We start from the raw sequence: 18,699 nt of genomic DNA, 5'->3' as shown, positions 1-18,699 counted from the left end.
ACTGACTCAAACCACGGGCTGCATTCTGTGAGATTCATCGTCAGGCCGTAAATGCCTCCCTCCGCCTTTGAAGTCATCTCTTTGCATTTGGCAATCTGGTGCTGCGAGGTTCTTAGGGAACGAAATCCATATAAATTACCACCTTGGAGATAGACTTACATACAGCTTCTTCCTCCTCCTCCTCATCCTCCTCCTCTGTCCACAGCCAACAGCTGAGAAATCCTGCCTTTATGCAAACAGTCTCTGCTTTGCCGTACTGTTATTGTTTTAGTGAAATTTTCCTCCCCGTCATTCTTAATGCCTTTGCTTGATGAGTCAGCCCTGTGCAGAGGAGATCGCCAAACCTTAGCTTCACTGGAGAGCTCCCTTGGATGCCGAGGCTGCTGTGCTTCATGCAGCCTCTCAAGGAAGCCTATTGAAATTTGTTTCACAGTTGACACGTAATGGCTGAATGTGAGATTTACTCAATAACTTTTTTTTTTTTGCCCAATGTCTGGAATTGTAACACCCACAGTTTGAAGCTCACCGAACCTTAAGCAACATGTCACTTGTTGTATCAGACGCTCCGGTGCATGTTGCCCCCTTTCGAGCGGAGCTAAATTGCTTTCTTAACCCCTTTGATTGCCTCTTTGATTTTCAGATCCTTTGAACCACATGTGTTACCAGTAAAGTTTGTCAGACTTGCCTGCAACTCCTCTTTTTCCATTTTCTCTGCCTCTAAAGACTTTTTCTCCCTGTCACTGCACTGTAGCCAGAGCAAAGACCCGGGGCCACCGACAAACCCTGAGTTTAATTGGGTCTAAACTGCTCTTTGTTTCCCAGAGGGGACCTCCACGAAACAGTCGCAAATTGTTCAGAAGGCGCTGCTAATTGGGGGCCTGGTGGAAAAGTCCTTAATGAAGGAATTCACATCACAAGTACTGTAATGCCATTGCAAAACGAGATCACTGGCGATCACTTGAGCGCTGTCCCTTGAGGCTTTCAGTGGTAAACACCTTCCATAGAAAGCTAAAAATGTAGTAACTGTGTCACAGAGGACAGCTGGAATCATTTACACTTGAAACATCTCTTTTTTTAATGCAGACATCCATTTATGTTTTTTTTTTCTCTGCAATGCCCTGTTCCGCATTTCATTTCCTTATTTTGCAATTTTCCTCCCTCAAGTTAAACATTTAAGACACATCCTCAGTAACAGAAGTTGCACAGGCTCCTTTCCACCTAATTATCTCACCTTCCGCTGCTCCTCCTCCTCTGCTCCTCTTCCCCTGAGGACCTCTCTGCTCCAACATTTGGTGGAGGCCTCAGAACTGGCCCAGCATTTGGCTGTTACCAGCGTGATACTCAAAAGCACAGAGACGTCCACGTGGCCAAAAGGTCACCACTATACTGTTAACTGACAACTGAGGGCATCTGTTAGGTACTGTTGACTTTATGTCACACAAGCAACAATTAAAAGTAAGACGCAAATAATAGAGAGCGAGTATTTTTAACTCCGCCATGAATATGTGGTTTAGATCGGCGCATAACTGGAGGAGTGTTGGTTGGTTGCTGCCTAATTACCTTATGTGACACACTGAAAAGCAGCCACGACTGCATAACTGAGCGAATATAAAATCCAGCACTTGGGTCAGCAGCTTTTCCTGGAGGAAAACAACTCAGAGGCTAAATAAAGTTCAGTCACATTATTACATTGATGGTTTATGTGGCTTTAGTGATGAAATCACACAGCCGAGGCTGAGATTTTCAGCCGGCTCAAGACTAAACAGACAGACAGTACGACTGCATCAGCCCTGATGTGAAATCTTAGTGTGCCATTCCTTTGTAATGGTCCCTGTGAGATGCCCCATTTCTGAAAATACTCTTCGCTAACCTTAGCCTAAAGACCCGAAAAGCTTTAAAGGTATTTAAATCAGCCTACCAGCACCCTTATGGCAACCAATGGAGAATTCACGAGTTTACCACTCTCCACACACAAATTTTGTTTTCTACACTTAGCTTTTTGTACTGGATTTTTTGAGTTTGTTGCTGGTGAACAGAGCGAGGGTAGCTGTTTCACTCTGTTTCCAGTCTTTACGCTAAACTAAGCTAAGCTAAGCTAAGCTAAGCTAAGCTAAGATAAGCTGGCCGTACTGGCTCCTGGCTCCAGCTTTCTATTGTACAGACAGATTTGAGAGTGGTATCAATTTTCTTATCTTATTTTTAGCATGAAGACTATAAATAGCGCCCTTAACAGTGTCAAAATTGGCCAGTTAAGGCAAACAGTGGAGAATCCTGGAATTTACTGCTAAATTTCAGAGGATTACCCCTTTTAAAATGGCAAATGTATGTTTTTTATACTTACATTTTACACAGATTAAACACATCATCAAGATCATGCTAACTGGTTACATGAAGAGATGGTAGAGTTGGTGGATTTTGTTGCATGCACGCAGTCATGCTAAGCTAAGCTAACTGTCTCCTGGCTTCCAGCTTCCTATTGAACAGACAGAAGTGAGAGTGGTATCAATTTTCTCCACTTACTTTAGATAGAAAGTAAAATAACATATTTCTTCAAACAGCAGCATTAAAAGGCGGCAAAAATGTATTTTCTTTGCCTGAAAAAGCTGCAGACTGTCTTTCAAAAGCTGAGATGTATTATCGCTGATGTGCAGTATATGTGTCCAGGCTTGTTGGACCAGCCATGTGACCCACTTAAGAGTTGTGACCCACTGATTGAGATACGCTATCTAGATAGGGCTATTTAAGGACTGGAGATGGAGCACGGTCTCAGGGGGCCCTCTGAAAGAATACGAGCAGAAACGTGCTCTGAGATATCGTGAACGTGCACATGTACAGTATGTTCTCATTACATTAGCCAGCAACATTTGACACCTCAGCTATCAATGTGTGAAGGTAAGGATAGAAAAAAAGATATCTTGTGAAAGCAGACACAGAGCCCTCTCCGCCACAAGACTTTGATTTGTAGCTTCGACCAAATGCTGAGACGGAGGCCATATTACATAGACAGTCCGTCTTATTCAGTAGTTATTATCTCTGTCAGGACAAAAAGACAGAAATCCTCCCTGCTAAACGTCGTTTTTAGCATTACTCCAAGGACAGCACTGAGGAACGTTGTGAAGCCTAGAAGCAGTTCAAATTATATGAGTGCAGGACGGAGCAGAGCAAAGAATACTCAACCTCAGAGTGTTAAATGAGAGAGGGAGTTCTGACTGCATTTTAGATTTAGACAATTAGCACATCAGGAACCCTGTGGTTTTTGAATTAATTCAGAGTTATTATCTCCGTCTGTGTCGAAGCACAGAGAACATCTGTTGGGTTGACGGGGCAAATGTTGACAAACTTAAGAAGTGATAGAGAAAACATATTTACTGCATTCAGTTTTATGTTATCTGGTCAGCTGATGACATCGGCATTGTGTACCAAACTACAACAGCCACTTGGAACACGGTCGGGCACATAACCCAGAATAAAACAGCACATTTTTGTTTTTACACAGTGTTTTTGACCAGATACACCAGGGCAACGTAAATCAGCTGTGGACACTACACAGACACATTGTCATCTTTCAAGTTGATATTGCTACTACCAAATCTTTCTTTGGCGCCATTCTGCGGTGACGGTTGTATTGAAGTCAATGGGAGATGCACTGAGAAACCACAAACATATTCTGATGAAGAAGTGCCTCCACAAAATGAGGGTACACAGTTCAGAGAGAAGGTAACCACTGATTTTGGTTGCCAACGTGTTTCTCAACTTTGTGTAGGAAAGGTTTCTGTTCGCGTGAAAAACCATGTAGTGTGTTTCTGTACAGTGTGGTCGAAACCCCCACCCCCCCAAAAAGAGATCTGAAAGATACTGAGGCTCTGTAGAGGTGAAAGTTGGTCCCTTAGAGAGTGCGCGTGCCACTGCGCTATGTTTGCTTCGAAACTTCTTGTACGAAACAGGATTTTATATTTCCAGGATTTCTGCACTGACAACGATGAGGTGCAACAGTACAGTAAGACAGCACTAGTGCCAGATACAGGTTGTGTGTGTTAAATAAAAGGTATGAACGCTTGTCAAAAATTGGACGAAATACAGGACAGTTGTGACCCTCAGAGGGAACCAGGAGAGGGTATTGACAGTCATGAGGGTTGTCGTGTGAAACTTCATAATAGTGAAGCATGGAGCAGCAGTCTTTCACGTATGCTGGTGTGGATGTGACCAGGATAGAGGGCTGAGATAGTGTTGTTTTATGCACACTCATTCAGCCCACGTTCAGTCATTGGTAACAACCCTGAAGTCGTGACTGAATACCTGGTACCGATGTATTCAGACCAGGCTTGAGTCAGCAACTGCAGTTCTGTGCTTATCACTGCTGAATGCCCGCTTCAATTGTTTTGTCACAGTTGCAGTCTTGTTATACGCAGGAAATCAACAGTTGTGCAGCTTTAATGTGTTCTTTTATATGTGTATAATACGGCTACAATAACCGCATTGTATTTAAGTAACAGGAACGTGCTGATGACATGCTGTGGCCGGGCGGTGTCAGGGTCAGGTGGGATGACCCGTTCACGCTGACCTCAAACACGAGCTTAACTTGGCCCTCTGCAGTCAGTCTGAAAGGACCGCGATGATGCCTCGGGCCTCAAGCTGTGACACTGGTTTGTGAGGTTGGTCTTGCACAACGGGCGCTACAACATGTATTGTTGCTGCATAAGCTTGAACTTATCCATGGATTCATTCAAATCATCAATCTACTAATCCAAGGGTCATGTTTAAGGCCTGGCACGACATTATTTGAGATTCAATTCCAGCTCCAGATCGAAATTGTCTTTTCTATTTTTGTTCATAAAATGCTTGCGACCTCGGATAAATCGCCTCTTTTCAGCATCAACCCCACAAAGCTGCTCCATCCATTCACATTTATTTCAACCTCTGCTGAGGGTTTTTTCTTATTGTCATCCATTCTTCTCAGACCTCATTCTTCTCCACAGTTTTTCCTGATAAAGCACAGTATGTATCTAACTTTAACAACTGAGCCCTCAAAGCTCCATCCTAGTGAATCTTTCCTGACTATGAAACTGACTTATTTTCATGGAACAACATAATAATCATGAAGATTTTGTGAGGGTCTTTTGTGACAAACTCTTACCTTTCACCTTATCGGACTATTGCACCTCTCGTAACTTGGATATTGCACAAGGCCGCGTTGTTGTTTTCCCTAATATTCCAATTAATTGTTAAGCCCTAATGCAAACAATATGTCCACAGGGACGCACACACTCAGTCACATCAGCACCAAGGTCACTGTTCATGCCACTGTGATTTAGATTTACCCCTGGACTTCTAATCCTAAACACAAAGTACCAAACCACAACCTTAACATAAGCCTAATTGTAACACTAATCCCCTCAAGCAGGCATTCACCCCTCACTCTGTGGCAGAAGTCTCCTCACAAGGCATTTGAGCAGAAAAAAAACACAGCATGGGTGATAGATGTTTGTGGTCTGTATTTGCCAGACAATCCATGGTGCTATCACATCCAGTAAATCTCTTTGAATATCATTTTTTTGAAAAATGCACATCATTTTTTAGGCAATTGATCTTCACACTCACTGTGGAGGGTTTCCCACACTCTGCTGCACGTGTGTAGGCAGAGTGTTCACTCTGATAATGTGCATTGTGTGCTTCGGGGGAGAGAATGGGCAGCTGTTTGCTCTACTGTGACTAGCCTACACACACCACTACTACGTTATATTTCGCAAATGGCCCTCAACATCTTTCCTTATGGTTTGGAGATTGTGAAGCACTCATCAGCATGGAGAATGTGTGGATCGGTGAATTGCGGTTCAAACAAACAAGACATATTCATTTTATTAATTAGCCCTCAGAGGTTCTGGTTAATAGTTTGTGTTACTGTTGGCCAGAGCCAGGCAAGCTTTTTTCCCCCTTGTTTCCAGTTTGTGTGCTAAGCTAAGCTATCTTGATTGGGATTTAGTTTGTTATTTGTCACATACCCTGTTCACAGTTTCATCACCACAAAGTCATGGTAAGGAACACGTCACCATGTAGCTGTAGGTGTCGTTCGCAGATAAAGCTGCTCATTTTAGCACATGGATAGTGAATGTGAAAGAACCTTCTGGAGAATCCAGTCTCGCTCCTTGGAGCTCATGCGTCACACACTGAGACTTGAAACTTGTGCTGGTCTTATGAAAAGGCACTAAAGAATTTCATATAATCTTCTTTAATATGTTTCCCTCGGCGGCATACTAAGTAGGCTTAATTGTCATTACTCTCCCTGCGCAGCTACGTACAGCGTGTGCTCTGGCGGTGCTGTGGCAAAGGGATTTGTCTAAACTGACTAACTTGATAATGGCGGCTCGCACCTTGTGGTTTTCTGCACGGTCCCCTCTCCGCTGCTGAATTCGATTTAATCCCCATGTGGAAGTGGAGGTCGTAGCCTCCTCACTCTGGGCTCCAACACTGACTCGAGAACAAATAGCAGTCATGGTTGATTACCACTCTGGGGTTGAGACGTGGCGAAATCTCAGCCAGACATTCAAATAGCTCTTAATCAAGTTCACATTTGATTACTCTGCTTGGCTTAATAGGTTTCTGCCCCTCAGTGCCACAAAAGGCTGCTGTAGATTGAGTCTGTGCTCTGATCTGACCTGTGAAGTCTAAACAGTCGCGAGCAGGACTGTGTTGTCCTGCATGACGGCCCTCCATTTTACTTGGCAACTTTTGCCAGACATGAGCACATTCCTGATGTTAATTCTCCTCAGCTCTAAAGTGCGTGCATAACACGCTCTTACGTAGACGTGGAAACACACAGACGATCCTAAAAACACACGAGGCGTCTTGTAAAAAATGATTGGAGCAGACTTTCATCCAGAGGGCGAACCAGACAGAAACATCCCCGCACTTTTGCTCTCCTCTTTTACAAAATATTGGTATGATAATGTAGGTGGCTGCTTTATCGTCCGCACTCATCCACGATCATTTTGTCTAAATTCTGTTTGAACTTTTCTTCTGTCCGAGTTTGTCCACGACCCTGTAGACTTCCACTTCTCGTTCAAACCCCGCCGGAAAGGTTTATTTAAGAGGCACAGCTGGGGCCTCTTTCTCTCTGTTTTGTAACATGACAAATTGGAAAACTTTTTTTCCCCCTCCCCCTGCCTCCTTCTCACTCTCTTCCATTACAAAATCCTGAAGGGTTCGTGCCTGGGCTGCGGAGGAGGATGAGGAGGAGGTGGCAGGCCGCAGCCAAACACTCCAGTATAGACTCTTTCCTCATTTTTCGGCCCTTAGCAGAAATCCCACGGGTCAGCCCAAAGGTCAGCAGAGTAGACCCCTGCCCCTCCGCCTTCCTACTCGGCATCACTCTCTTTCTATACGTCTTCCCTGTTTGTCTCATTACTGGTCAAACTTGGTCTTGTGTCCAATACTTGTGCTGACGAACACAAAGTAATAACAACATTTCTCACTCGATGTTTTCATGAACTGGCCTGAGTTGTTGATCATGAATCTCCTGCAGCATTTGCGATGTTCTGTTCTGTCGCGGCGAAAGGTTTCGCTGTGGCTCTCTAAGTGCGCATCGAGGTTGAGCCAAGCGGGTGTCGAGACTGATCACACAGTCAGGCTGTTTATCTTGCCCTCATATAAAGCTTTCTTACCTAAATATTTGAAAAGACAATGAAGATTTCTCATGTCTCGCAGTGAAGCGCATTTGGTATTAGCTGGCCAATCTTCTTCTCTTGAGAAACTGTTTTATTTGTGCGAGTACATGCTATCTTCAGTAGACTAAACTAGATGTTTTCTTTCCCAGCAGACGTTGCAACAGTCTCTAAGCGTTTTGAATAACTCTACCACGCACTCACTTACAGCCAACACACCCACCTGCTGCTTTTGTGTGGCCTGCCAGTTTTATTATTCTCCATAGTTTTGGATGAATCAGTGCCAGTTATGAAGCTCCTAGAGCTAGAAAGGATCACCTCCGAGGATCTGTGTGGATGTAGCTTGAGGAAGTTTTTGTTGGTGACTACGTAATATTTCTCCAGCTCGTCTTTTAACAGTAGTGCTGACATACAGTACAGACGGTGTGCAAGTGGCTGAAGTTCACAGAAGTTCAGGGAAAACCTGGCTCTGGTATGTCATGGACTCAGCTAGATTCCAGAGTTATGAAATAAGTCTTGCCTAACACATCTAACCTGAAAAAATCAGCCACAGTGTTCAGTATTCTGAAAAGACCATTCAATGAGCTCCAGACTGAACGTTATAGGTAGCTATTAACATCTAAGTACTGGATGTGGTTTTGTACAGATGATCATGGTGCCAAGAGGGTAAATCCAACAGACATTGGTGATCCCCTTATCATTCATCTCGTACCACTAGTAGGTCAAAGTTTTCCTTGTCTGGTTGAGACATTGTCAGTTTTTGGAGGACGAATCTTAAGGATCTCAGGATTCTCTGGCTTTTCATATGGATCAGGAGTCACCTGGTTGCCCACAGGCACTGTAAACCTCTCCTTATACATGTAACCTGTTCAATGTATAGCAGTGTTTCCCACACATATACTTTACATGTGGGACAAAGTATATTTGGAGAGCTTTTTTTCTGCTTTTTTGTAGAACTGCTACAAAATGAACAAGCATCCTCCACCTGTGGCGTACCTGCTGTTATGACAACAGAATGAGGACGAAAGAAAATCATAATAGCGAGGTGTGTTTTTCGGGGGACTTTATCAAAAGTACCGTGGACAAAGAAAGCAAGAATCTGTCTCAGTGCTGCTGTGACAGAGAAAACAGAAATTGCTTTCCTTAGCATTGTCATTTTGAGCTGTTAGCATGCTAATGCAAGCACTTAGTACCAATGTTTGCAGATACTTGGTGGTCAGAGCACTATTGGAAAGCAGTGGCCCTGGACCTGGTACAGATCATCTTGGTCAAGGGCACCTGAATCGTGGCTGTGAATCTTTGTGATACCTTATACAACTTTCAAGACTGGCTTCCATACTGCTCAGGCTCTTTTCAGCACCACTTTTGACAGTACTTGAAGTCTGCCTTCACCTCAACCGCCGTTGAGTGGCTTGTGATGAGGCGGTAGTCTCAGTGTCTACTAGAGCTTTGTAGTGCCCTGGTTGATCTCAGAGGGCAGGCCTCCAACTTATAAATAGCACTGCCGTGGGTGTCGGAGGAAATGGGGCTGTGGCTGGGGGCGAGGCTTGTCTCAGGAGAGGACTCTGCCTCCCAACCAGACTGAACTCATCTCGGAGGACCGGCGGACAGCAGCGGGGGCAGTGGATTTGTAATCCGGCCCAAATGGCGATGACCCAAACCATTTTCACGCAGCCATCGCTTTGGTAAACACACAGGCAGCTCATTGATAGCATGTGTGACATTCCTCCATCCCATTGCAGTATCCCAGCCCAACTCAGTCTGTTCTCAAATCTTCAGCCCTGTCCCCAGCTGTGAAAGCTCTGCCCCCTTTGACTCGTAGCTCACCCCGTCCCCTCCATTTGCATTCACAGTTGCAGTTCACCCTGTTCTCTTATGTCATCCTGAGTCATATCCACGTGTTACCCATGTTTTTCTTTGCTTCCTCTTCTTCCGCCCTGCGTCATTTCCTTGTCAAACAAAAGACAAACCTGATAATATGCACCAGTTCACAAAACCCTGAAATATACGAGTAAGCCAAAACTATGTTTGGCTGGATCAGAGTTATCACCGACTCTCTTTAAACTTGGATATTTCTAACCGGATTAATCCTGGTTGTGTTTATCACAGATTGAATTTACAGCTGTCATTAAAATGGATGCCAGTGGCCATTTTCCAGAGTCCACTTGATTTTCTCCTGCTTGACAAACATGTTCACTACTTCTGTGAGTCAAAGCAGTAAGCCAACATCCATCTAGACGTTGGATCTAGACAAAAAGTGCTGGAGTAGGGTAACGAAAAAGGTGACAAAAGCAAACTTACAGATGAAAAATGCAAGCGAGGGGAATTGTGGCTGCAATTATAGGAATTGGGATGCACCCATTGTCTGCAGTAGCATCCCTGACCGCCAGTGTGGTTTGTGCTGCCTGGAAGCTCAGCGTTTGAGTTTTATTTATTTGTGTGAGTGGAAATCGGACAAAAGGACCGGAAAAATGGAAAATAATGTAACTCTGCCGAAATGATATAATACAATAGTCAGAAGATTAAACACAGATGTTGTCATTTGTGAAGCTACTGTGTAATTTTGGATGATCTGAGACCGACTGTAATGGCTGCTCTGATCATGGCCTTTGTCTACACTCCCTTTTCTCCTCTCTGACCATCACGGCTGGTGGTATACCTTAGCGTTGCTGGCCTTCACCTTCAGCTAGCTAACCCTGTGACTTACTTCCTTTTGCTCCTTCAGATGTTTCTGTCAGCTGGGTCTCGTGGCTGAGTCTGAGAGGCAGCCGCGCACTCCCCCCGCTGCCGTTATTGGAAGTTAACAGCACGCCAAGTTTGAGCATGTCAGCATCTACATAAACAATACACAACGGGCCGACGCGTCGAAACTGGCTGCCTGCAATGACTGGTGTTGACATGTCTAAACAAATAAACAAACAGGCACGCACACAAGAAAGAAGAAGGATGAGGAGAGCAAAGAGAAAACGCTTTAACGCAAGCCTGGCTGCTTTTTATGAATAATTCAAATCGTTGGGACTTCTGAGAGAGAGAAAGATGCCCCTCTACCCGCCCACACACACACACACACACACACACACACACACACCGATCACAGCGGTACAGAGAGGAGGATAAGTGGGGAGTGTGTGAATGTGTGCAGCAATATGTCAGGTTGAATTTGTGGTATTTAGGTTGAGCTCCGTTGCAAGATTTCTCCTCGCTGCTGGAGTTGGAGACTAGCCTTAAATGTAAATACAGTCATCCTGTTTATCCTGCTTCATCCCCTTCATCCACCCCTATTCTCTTCCGTCCATCCTCCCGTCCTGTTCATCGTGCTGCACGTCCAAGTAAGCAAGCGCTCACAGTCCCGCTCACCATTTCAAATCAGTGCTTTATGTTTTGACCTAAGCTGCGCAAGCGGATGTTGACACGCCGGACTCCACACTATTCAATATGATATAAAAAATGTAAATGCAGGCAGGTTGATTCAGTGAGAAGATTAAAAATGTCGTCACAACAAAACGAGATGATATTCAATGTGATGGTGGCGATAAGAGACAGAAATGAAAGGGGGAGTGTAAAACGACCTTTTCCTGGATGTACAAAACATCAGTTCTATCACGTCCAGGTGATTGATATTCAAAATGTGAACCATCTGTGAGTGAATTCCAATTATAGTTTGGGACTGCCTGTTGCTTGCTTTGAATGTCAACTGGTAAAATGTTTGTTGTGTTTTTATTTCTGGGAGAAATAATGTTTTATGAAAACAGCACATAAGGACATGTACTTCATCTGATTTGTTTTATATTCAGTTGGTGATTTAGCAGTGTGTCCTTCAATGTCCCCATGTGCTCTATTGACACGCCATTGATATGGCAAGGTCCTGTATGGCCTTAGTGATAAAAGAATCACGTGTATCAAGTGTAATGTGATCTTCTCTATCTACATTACTGTGACATGGCCAAAGACTTAATTAGAAGGTCCCTGTTTGACCAAATATCACTTCCTTGATAACCTCCCTCAGGAGTAATGTGCCTTTGTAATGAACAGTGTTGGACAGTAATTTGCAAGGCTTTTTAAGTTATACGTACATTATCCTATTTGTGACCACAATAAAGGTTAAAAATCTAAAATTCAATATTACTGAAAACTCTCAACATTTTGGAGGGTTGGCTTGTTCGCTAGACAAATGTAGGACATGTAAGCTAGGAAGCTAGCAACCTCATAGGACCTAATCACACGGTGGCCATTTTCCTCTGATGTCACGCCCAGAGTGGTTTCAAGTTACAGTATATAATTTGATATCAATTATCAACAACTGTATAGATGATGGATAGTCAAAATATGGAGTGAAAGCTGGCCTCATCAAGGTAAAACATTATATTAGCTAAGGTTAGCATTCAACCACCTCCTAGCTAATCTTACTGTTTGATTACATCCCGTGCGTTTGACTGTCAGGCTTAAATAAATGTGTTCAAGATGTGCTTTGATATTTTAAAACTGACTTCACTTCACAGAAAAATTGCTAGCTAGGACGTGGTTGATGCTAACTGAAGCTAAGCTAAGTCTTGACAGTAGATACCTCAAAACCGTAAGCTGGAAGTGTTCACTCTGTATTCCAAGTTAGTCGCCATGGTGGTAATATGAAGTTGTTCATCTTTATAAAGATAACTAGCCTCAATTAGCTTGTGTTACATATTGTAGCACCTTTTTATTAAGTGAAACACGATACAAACAAATGAATGAAATAATCTGAATTGATTTCTATGTTATTATGATGTAACTGCCAGCAGTGGTGCATTTGCAGCCATCCTGCCAACACTTAGTTGCTCTTTCCTTTCATCAAGCTGGAGATATCATCGGTGTCGGAGATTCCTGGTTTCTCCAACTCAGAAATACAAGACAGAGGCTGACATGCATGGTTTTTCCCACTTGGCGGTTCATGATTATGGTTTTAATATGATGTAGACATCACATAAACTACAAGAGATTGTCACGTATGTGTGTGTGTGTCTGTGTGTGTGTGTGTGTGTGTGTGTGTGTGTGTGTGTGTGTGTGTGTGTGTGTGTGTGTGTGTGTGTGCAGCTTTTGCAGCTGTTGGCAGACGTAACTGACTAATATTTGCTGATGGTTGATTATATTCAACTAAAATTATGATTTTAATGACAAAAAGTATAATTATTTTTCAGTTTTTAAAGACTAGTAACCATCAAACAGATCTGTTCTGTGTAAAAGGGCTGATTTCAGATCTGAATTGTGTAGTGCAAATTAATATGGAGGACATAACAATAATGAGCTACTTTATGAAACAGGACATTTTGTAAACGCGAGTAAACGCTGCATTATTTTTCTGTTCTACCTGCACAGTATAAGGCATCCTTGACATACATACCAAGATTCTTCCTCTTCTTTTTCATACCTTTTTTCAAGTGTATTCATTCACTAAGATTGTACATACTACAGTAGTACACCACTGTCTCTCATAATCCCTGTGTATATCCCACTCAGCAGTAAGTTGCGTCAAACTCCACTCACCAAGAGTTTACCCTTATTGCCCGAGGGTGACTCAGGTCTGTTGCTTGTGTGTGTGTGTGTGTGTGTGTATGTGCTGTTCTGAGAGGACCGCGTTTGAATGCGTTCCCCCCCACTTGGCTGTGGCTGGAGTGGGCAGTTTTTCCTCTCTCTGTAAGGTTGGGTTGAGGGGAAATGGATGATCGGGGGGCAATTCACTGAACAAGATGCTCTTTGATATCCTCCAGACGTGTTGCGTCACTGCTATTTGCCTGGGAACACTGACCTGGATATTTAGGTAGAGCAAGTTTATGCAAAGCCTTTCCGGGGCCTGCTTGTGTGCGTGTGTGGGTTTTTTGTATCCGTTCTCTGTCCCCTCCATCAAGTAGCAACTTTCCAGGATCTAATTAGGGCCAGAGAGGGCCGCTATTGACTCTGAACACAACAGACCCTGCTTGCTAATGAGACCCTAGAAAATAAAGATCGCTGACACAAAAGGAGCTGAAATCTTTTAATTAATTCACTTTTTCCTTTGTCTCTTTTCAGCCCCAAAGACCTGCAGCCCGAAGCAGTTTGTGTGCAAAGATGGGGTGACGTGCATCTCAAAGGGCTGGCGCTGCGATCGGGAGAAAGACTGTCCGGATGGCTCTGATGAGGAGCCTGATGTTTGTAAGTCTTAAAAAAAAAAAAGTCCAATATGTCAAATCCAGACACGGATGGCTACCTTCTTGTTTGCACTTATTGTTCTGATCTGGCTGCATCTGACTTTCACAGAAGAGTGAACTTTGGCTGACATTTAACCACTCAGGCTAGATAATTGGAGCCTACAGAAGAGAGGAAATGCTTTTCAGCTTATGTTGATTTATATATAAAGAGCCCCCAGTAAAGTCTGTTCAGTACATGTCGTTTTCTCCTCATGTAGTGTATTCTCTTGCCTGTTCAAGGCTCTGAGGAGTCAGAGAGCATTTTTACAAATCATTATTATTATTATTATTGTTATTATTATTATTATGCAACACGATGTAGCATCTTCAGCTGTGAAGGAAATGTGTGAATAATGTAGGCTGATTTGACTTAAACACTGTTCAACAAGTTTCCAAGTGTAAAAAAAACTAATCCAAAATGGATCCAAAATTTGCTGTGATGACTCTTGATGTGACTAAAGATATTTTTTGCGGCATCAAAGGTATGCTAATCCATTACTGTAGCCTTTGATTTCTCCAAACATATCCTAAAAGCAATCGTCGGTGAACAAACTGAGAGTGTTAGCCTATTAGATGTGTGTGGTTGGCCACAGCCCGTCTGGAGAAAACAATGGGATGTTCTATCATTAGGGGGACAGAGGTCACTCTGCCCTTAAACAGCCCTGTCACGCCCAATTAGGAGATTTACAGTGTTTGTCTTTCTTAGAAAGATGTGATTTCCTTTTGCATTCAGAGCCACAGAGGATGCAGTCATGAGACAAACCCAAACGGAACGTAGGACTCAAAAAAAAAAAATAGAAAAAAAAGAAAAAAGACAGCCGTCGTTTGAAAGTCCTCATTAGAGCCGAGATGCTTTGAGGCTGAATCCCTGGGGAGGGAATGAAAGCAGCAGTGTCTCGTTGGTCAGCCTCTTAGACTGAAACGCCTGTAGTTTTCTAAGAGGACAGAGAGCTTGGGATGGAGTGGGGGGGCTGTGTGTGTGTGTGTGTGTGTGTGTGTGTGTGTGTGTGTGTGTGTGTGTGTGTATACATGTTGCTTCTTTGGCGGGGGGCTAGCCTGGGAGAGAGAGTGAGTGAGCGACTGGGAGGCCAGAGCAGAGTGCTGTAGCTGCAGTCTAGACGCAGAGACTGTATGAGAGCAGGTCTGGAAGTCATTAGAGACTCGCCCAGAGCAATGGAGAAACCTGCTGTTTTTCACAACCTGCTCTTTCCCTCCCCTCTCATCTGCGGGGCCCAGCCTCCTTCCGTGTCTCTATCTGGGGCAGAAACACCAGTGACTCCATCCCCTGTCTCCTGCTTATGCCAAACTCTTTAAAAAACAACAGTTATAGGACCTCTGCTCTGGAGTGTCAGGATGTAGAGCCCAAGAAGTGAGTCAGAGAGACAAAAGAAATGCCAAGTCTTATCTTGGCTTCCTGGGAATTTAGATGCTTTCTTGAAGTGAAGATTAGTGAAATTTATTGAGGAGCTTTGCCAAGTACAAGTACATGACAGAGGTTGGGATAAACACTCTTGTCTGCTGCTTCAGAGTATGAACAAAGACAGAAGTCTGTACTGAAGATGGAATAGTCTAAAGATGGTGCTTACAGCTGGTTACAAATTGTGGGTTTCTTTGGAAGTGTGTCCTTCATTCAAATTAGGGGATAAGTCTGGGGATATTCTGTGGGGATTTTTTTTTTTTTTTTTTTAAAAAGACCCAAAATGTATCCGAATAGCAAGTCATTCTAAAAGCCTGATATGATTTATTTCTGTGAGCCCAGGCCTGTATTATTATCCTCACAAATCACACCAGTGAGTCACACTATTGCACTGGATGATACGCCTTCTTCATTACAGTTTTCACTTTCGTTTGTGTCAGTCCAACCACGTCCTTTTATGTCCGGTCAGGAGAGACTAGCAGATTAGGTCAAGAGAATGTTTGTTATGGCAGCTGATAATGCGATAATTGTCAGAAAGGCTTTGTTGCTCAGACTCTACAGGGACTGTACAGTCCAGTCACTGGTGGTGATGGTTTGTTACTTGATGGCAGCATGAGGGAACTAAAGGCAGAGAGAGAATTGTATTCAAAAAGACAGCAGCAAGGTGACAGGCCAAAAGTAAAGGTGTGTCGTTCTGCTATTGGATAGACCCAATTTGCTGATGTGAACAACTGATAACAGTGACAATGAGGCGGGGAACTGTAACTGGGCATGCATAAAATTAAAGTGTATTTTCATTACCCCACGATGTTCCTCTCCATTAGGAACCAGTGGACTTTGGGCTGAGAGCCACACGCAGGTTTGGGGAGTAGGAAACCAAACGATAATTACGTTATCAACTAATCTATATCTGTGCATGGCCTGGATCATTTTTGCTGACCTTGATGCTGCCCGCTGTGTTTTCATTTGGTTCGTTTCGTTTAGTTGTTTTGACTTCCATCAGTGTTTTGTTTATTCAGGACATCTGAATGTACTTGAGAGTGAAAAGTTCATTGCTCTTTGAAAGAGTGTAATTGCATTAGTGTGCTATTATATTATGATTATATCACTGGCATGAAACGGTCCTCAAATGACAAACATTACTGTGTATTGTTATCATATCTGGGGTAATTTATCACCCAAGAGAAGTAGTTATCGTGACGGACTAATGCATTGTTGGTTTTGTTCTTTTCATGTAATTTGTAGATTAAAAAAAATAATAATAACATCTCCGGCCTTATTATTAAAGTTTGCTTTTGGATATCTGGTGCTGACATTACGAGTTGCCTGCTGGGTAACCACAACCTCCATCATTCAGTTTAGACTTTTGCTGCATGCCCTCTCCACCTATCCCTCCAGTGATGCTTGCTAATGTCAAATGATCCAGATCCCCCCCCGTAATGCTCGAGTAGTGAATGACTCTGAGTGAAACGTGGTTGATTAGCATTTTTATAGCTCATCATAGGTAAACACTGTGCGGAGAAAACTGGTAATCCTCTTTTCTGAGCAGTTGTCACAAGGACTGAACATTAAAATTAAAACGCCGTGTTGTCATATGCGAGCATTTGATCCAAGACTGTATGCACAGCACCTGTACACTGAGCAACATTTGTAGTTGTATTGTTGTGATAAATGTGCTCTTTGTGACGGAGTTTTTGCAGGCGCTTCTGGTAGAAAGATGCATGAGGGAGGTTTATTTATTCACTCATGTGGACAGGGCTTCACAGTGGCCTTTGTTAGTGTGTTGGCTATTGCCGGGGAAGTCAGCCACTGTCCAGTGCAGCTGCTTTGCCCTGCTGTGTAACCCCCACAATGCTGTTCTTTGTACCCCGGGGTGCTGGGTCAGACTGGCATAAAGGGATACTGACAGAGTCAAACAAAAACAAAGTGGTTGTCTGGGCATATGACCTTTTTATAGAACTTTGATCTGCGTTCCTGATCAATGAACAATTGAAAGCCGCGCAGTGGAGATAAATGTGAAGATAATTTGCTGCTCCATAGCCTTCAGGTAGGGTGTCGACGCTTCCAGAGCTGCCATCTCCTCAGGCTTTAGGCTTTATTGGGGTCCTGAAATATTCCCACGTGCAGTGAATGTGCCCTGGAAACACAGGAAGTGTGTAACGCTGCAATGACGTCCCCTCCCAGGCCTGTAATATGGGCCGTTTTACAGACGGTCCCCACCTAGAATTGCAATTAGCTATTCAGGAGACGTTACAACCACTTTCAGAGTGGAAAAAAAAAAAATCATTTTTCATGACGTCATGTGCGTCTCACTGACTGCTATCAAAAGAAACAGAAGACTGTCTTGAAAAGAAATTAAATCTGTTGAGGCTTTGATCTGGAAGTCGGTTGTACTTGGACATAAGGGAACATTGTTTGTCGTTAATTTCGTCAGTGGTGACATTTACCAGGCAGTCGACCCAAAGCCAGTGGCTATACTGTTAACACACTGGATGTAAGAGGAAGTGATCCGTTTGATCCTGCTACTGTCTCCTTAAAAGCAGCCGCCACCCAGTCCAGATAGCTATCAACATGTCGAGGAAAACAGCCGCTGCTCAACATGAAAGAGTCTGTCGCCTCGCAGCACCTTGTTCCTGCAAGAACCTGCTGCAGGTGTGAGAGCGTGTGCACACAGTCAGCTCTCCGCCTCCTCCTCTCGCTCGCACACTCGCACTCACACACACTTTTCTCGTTTTTCTCCCACAGACAACATAGCAAACGTTTCACCGTTCCGAAACAGTTCAAAGACACTTTTAAACGGTTCTCTTTAAACAGTTCACACACATACGCACTAATATTCATGTTTGCATTGCGTCCTGGCAGCGGAAGAAGAGAGGCATTTGTCACTATGAGTGTGCAGCACTTTGAATCTCGACTTGACTCATGCTACATGATGTTTTGGCCTCAGTGACAGGAAAATGCACTTTATTTTGGCAGCTGTCGGAATACATAATGACATGACAAGTTACGTGTTATATATCACATTTGCTGAATCAGAGAGGAGCAGACTCGAGGTGGTTGCACTATAGTTCATCCCTCACTTGAACTGCTACAGGGATGTGCTGTGGATTAATTAATATTTCATGTACTGAAATTAGAAATGTGACCAGAATAGGAGTAGGTTCTTTAATTATCACATACAATTACACAGTGAAATACTTCCATGACTCAGAAACTCAAAACTTGCATTAAATTATACTGTGTGCTACATAGCTTGCAAAGTTAGCCATGTGCAAACGCTAATGACAGCAGTCAGACTGGAACGAAGAGATGAAGTTGTCAGGGGTGAAAAATTTCAGAATGACCTGAAAGATGTGGAAACATTCAGTGGTCATTTTTGCCATAACAGCCGAGTGTTACAGATCATTTGTGTCCCCACCCACTAGAA

The 18,699-nt window shown here is 43.5% G+C and overlaps 1 protein-coding gene across 4 annotated transcripts in view; it reads left to right on the top strand.

Moving 5' to 3' along the window:
- LOC119021067 (low-density lipoprotein receptor-related protein 1-like) overlaps positions 1 to 18,699 on the top strand; it is a 100,004-nt gene that overhangs the window by 1,923 nt on the left and 79,382 nt on the right. For all 4 annotated transcript variants that reach the window (XM_037101036.1, XM_037101034.1, XM_037101035.1 and 1 more), the window contains exon 2: positions 13,698 to 13,820. In XM_037101036.1, the coding sequence (XP_036956931.1) occupies positions 13,698 to 13,820 (123 nt within the window). The remainder of the gene's footprint in view (positions 1 to 13,697; positions 13,821 to 18,699) is intronic.

Source organism: Acanthopagrus latus, chromosome 6 (assembly GCF_904848185.1).
Source record: "Acanthopagrus latus isolate v.2019 chromosome 6, fAcaLat1.1, whole genome shotgun sequence".
Taxonomy (NCBI): Eukaryota; Metazoa; Chordata; class Actinopteri; order Spariformes; family Sparidae; genus Acanthopagrus; species Acanthopagrus latus.
The sequence above is the reverse complement of the archived record's forward strand: the minus strand, read 5'-3'. Positions and strand labels throughout refer to the sequence as shown.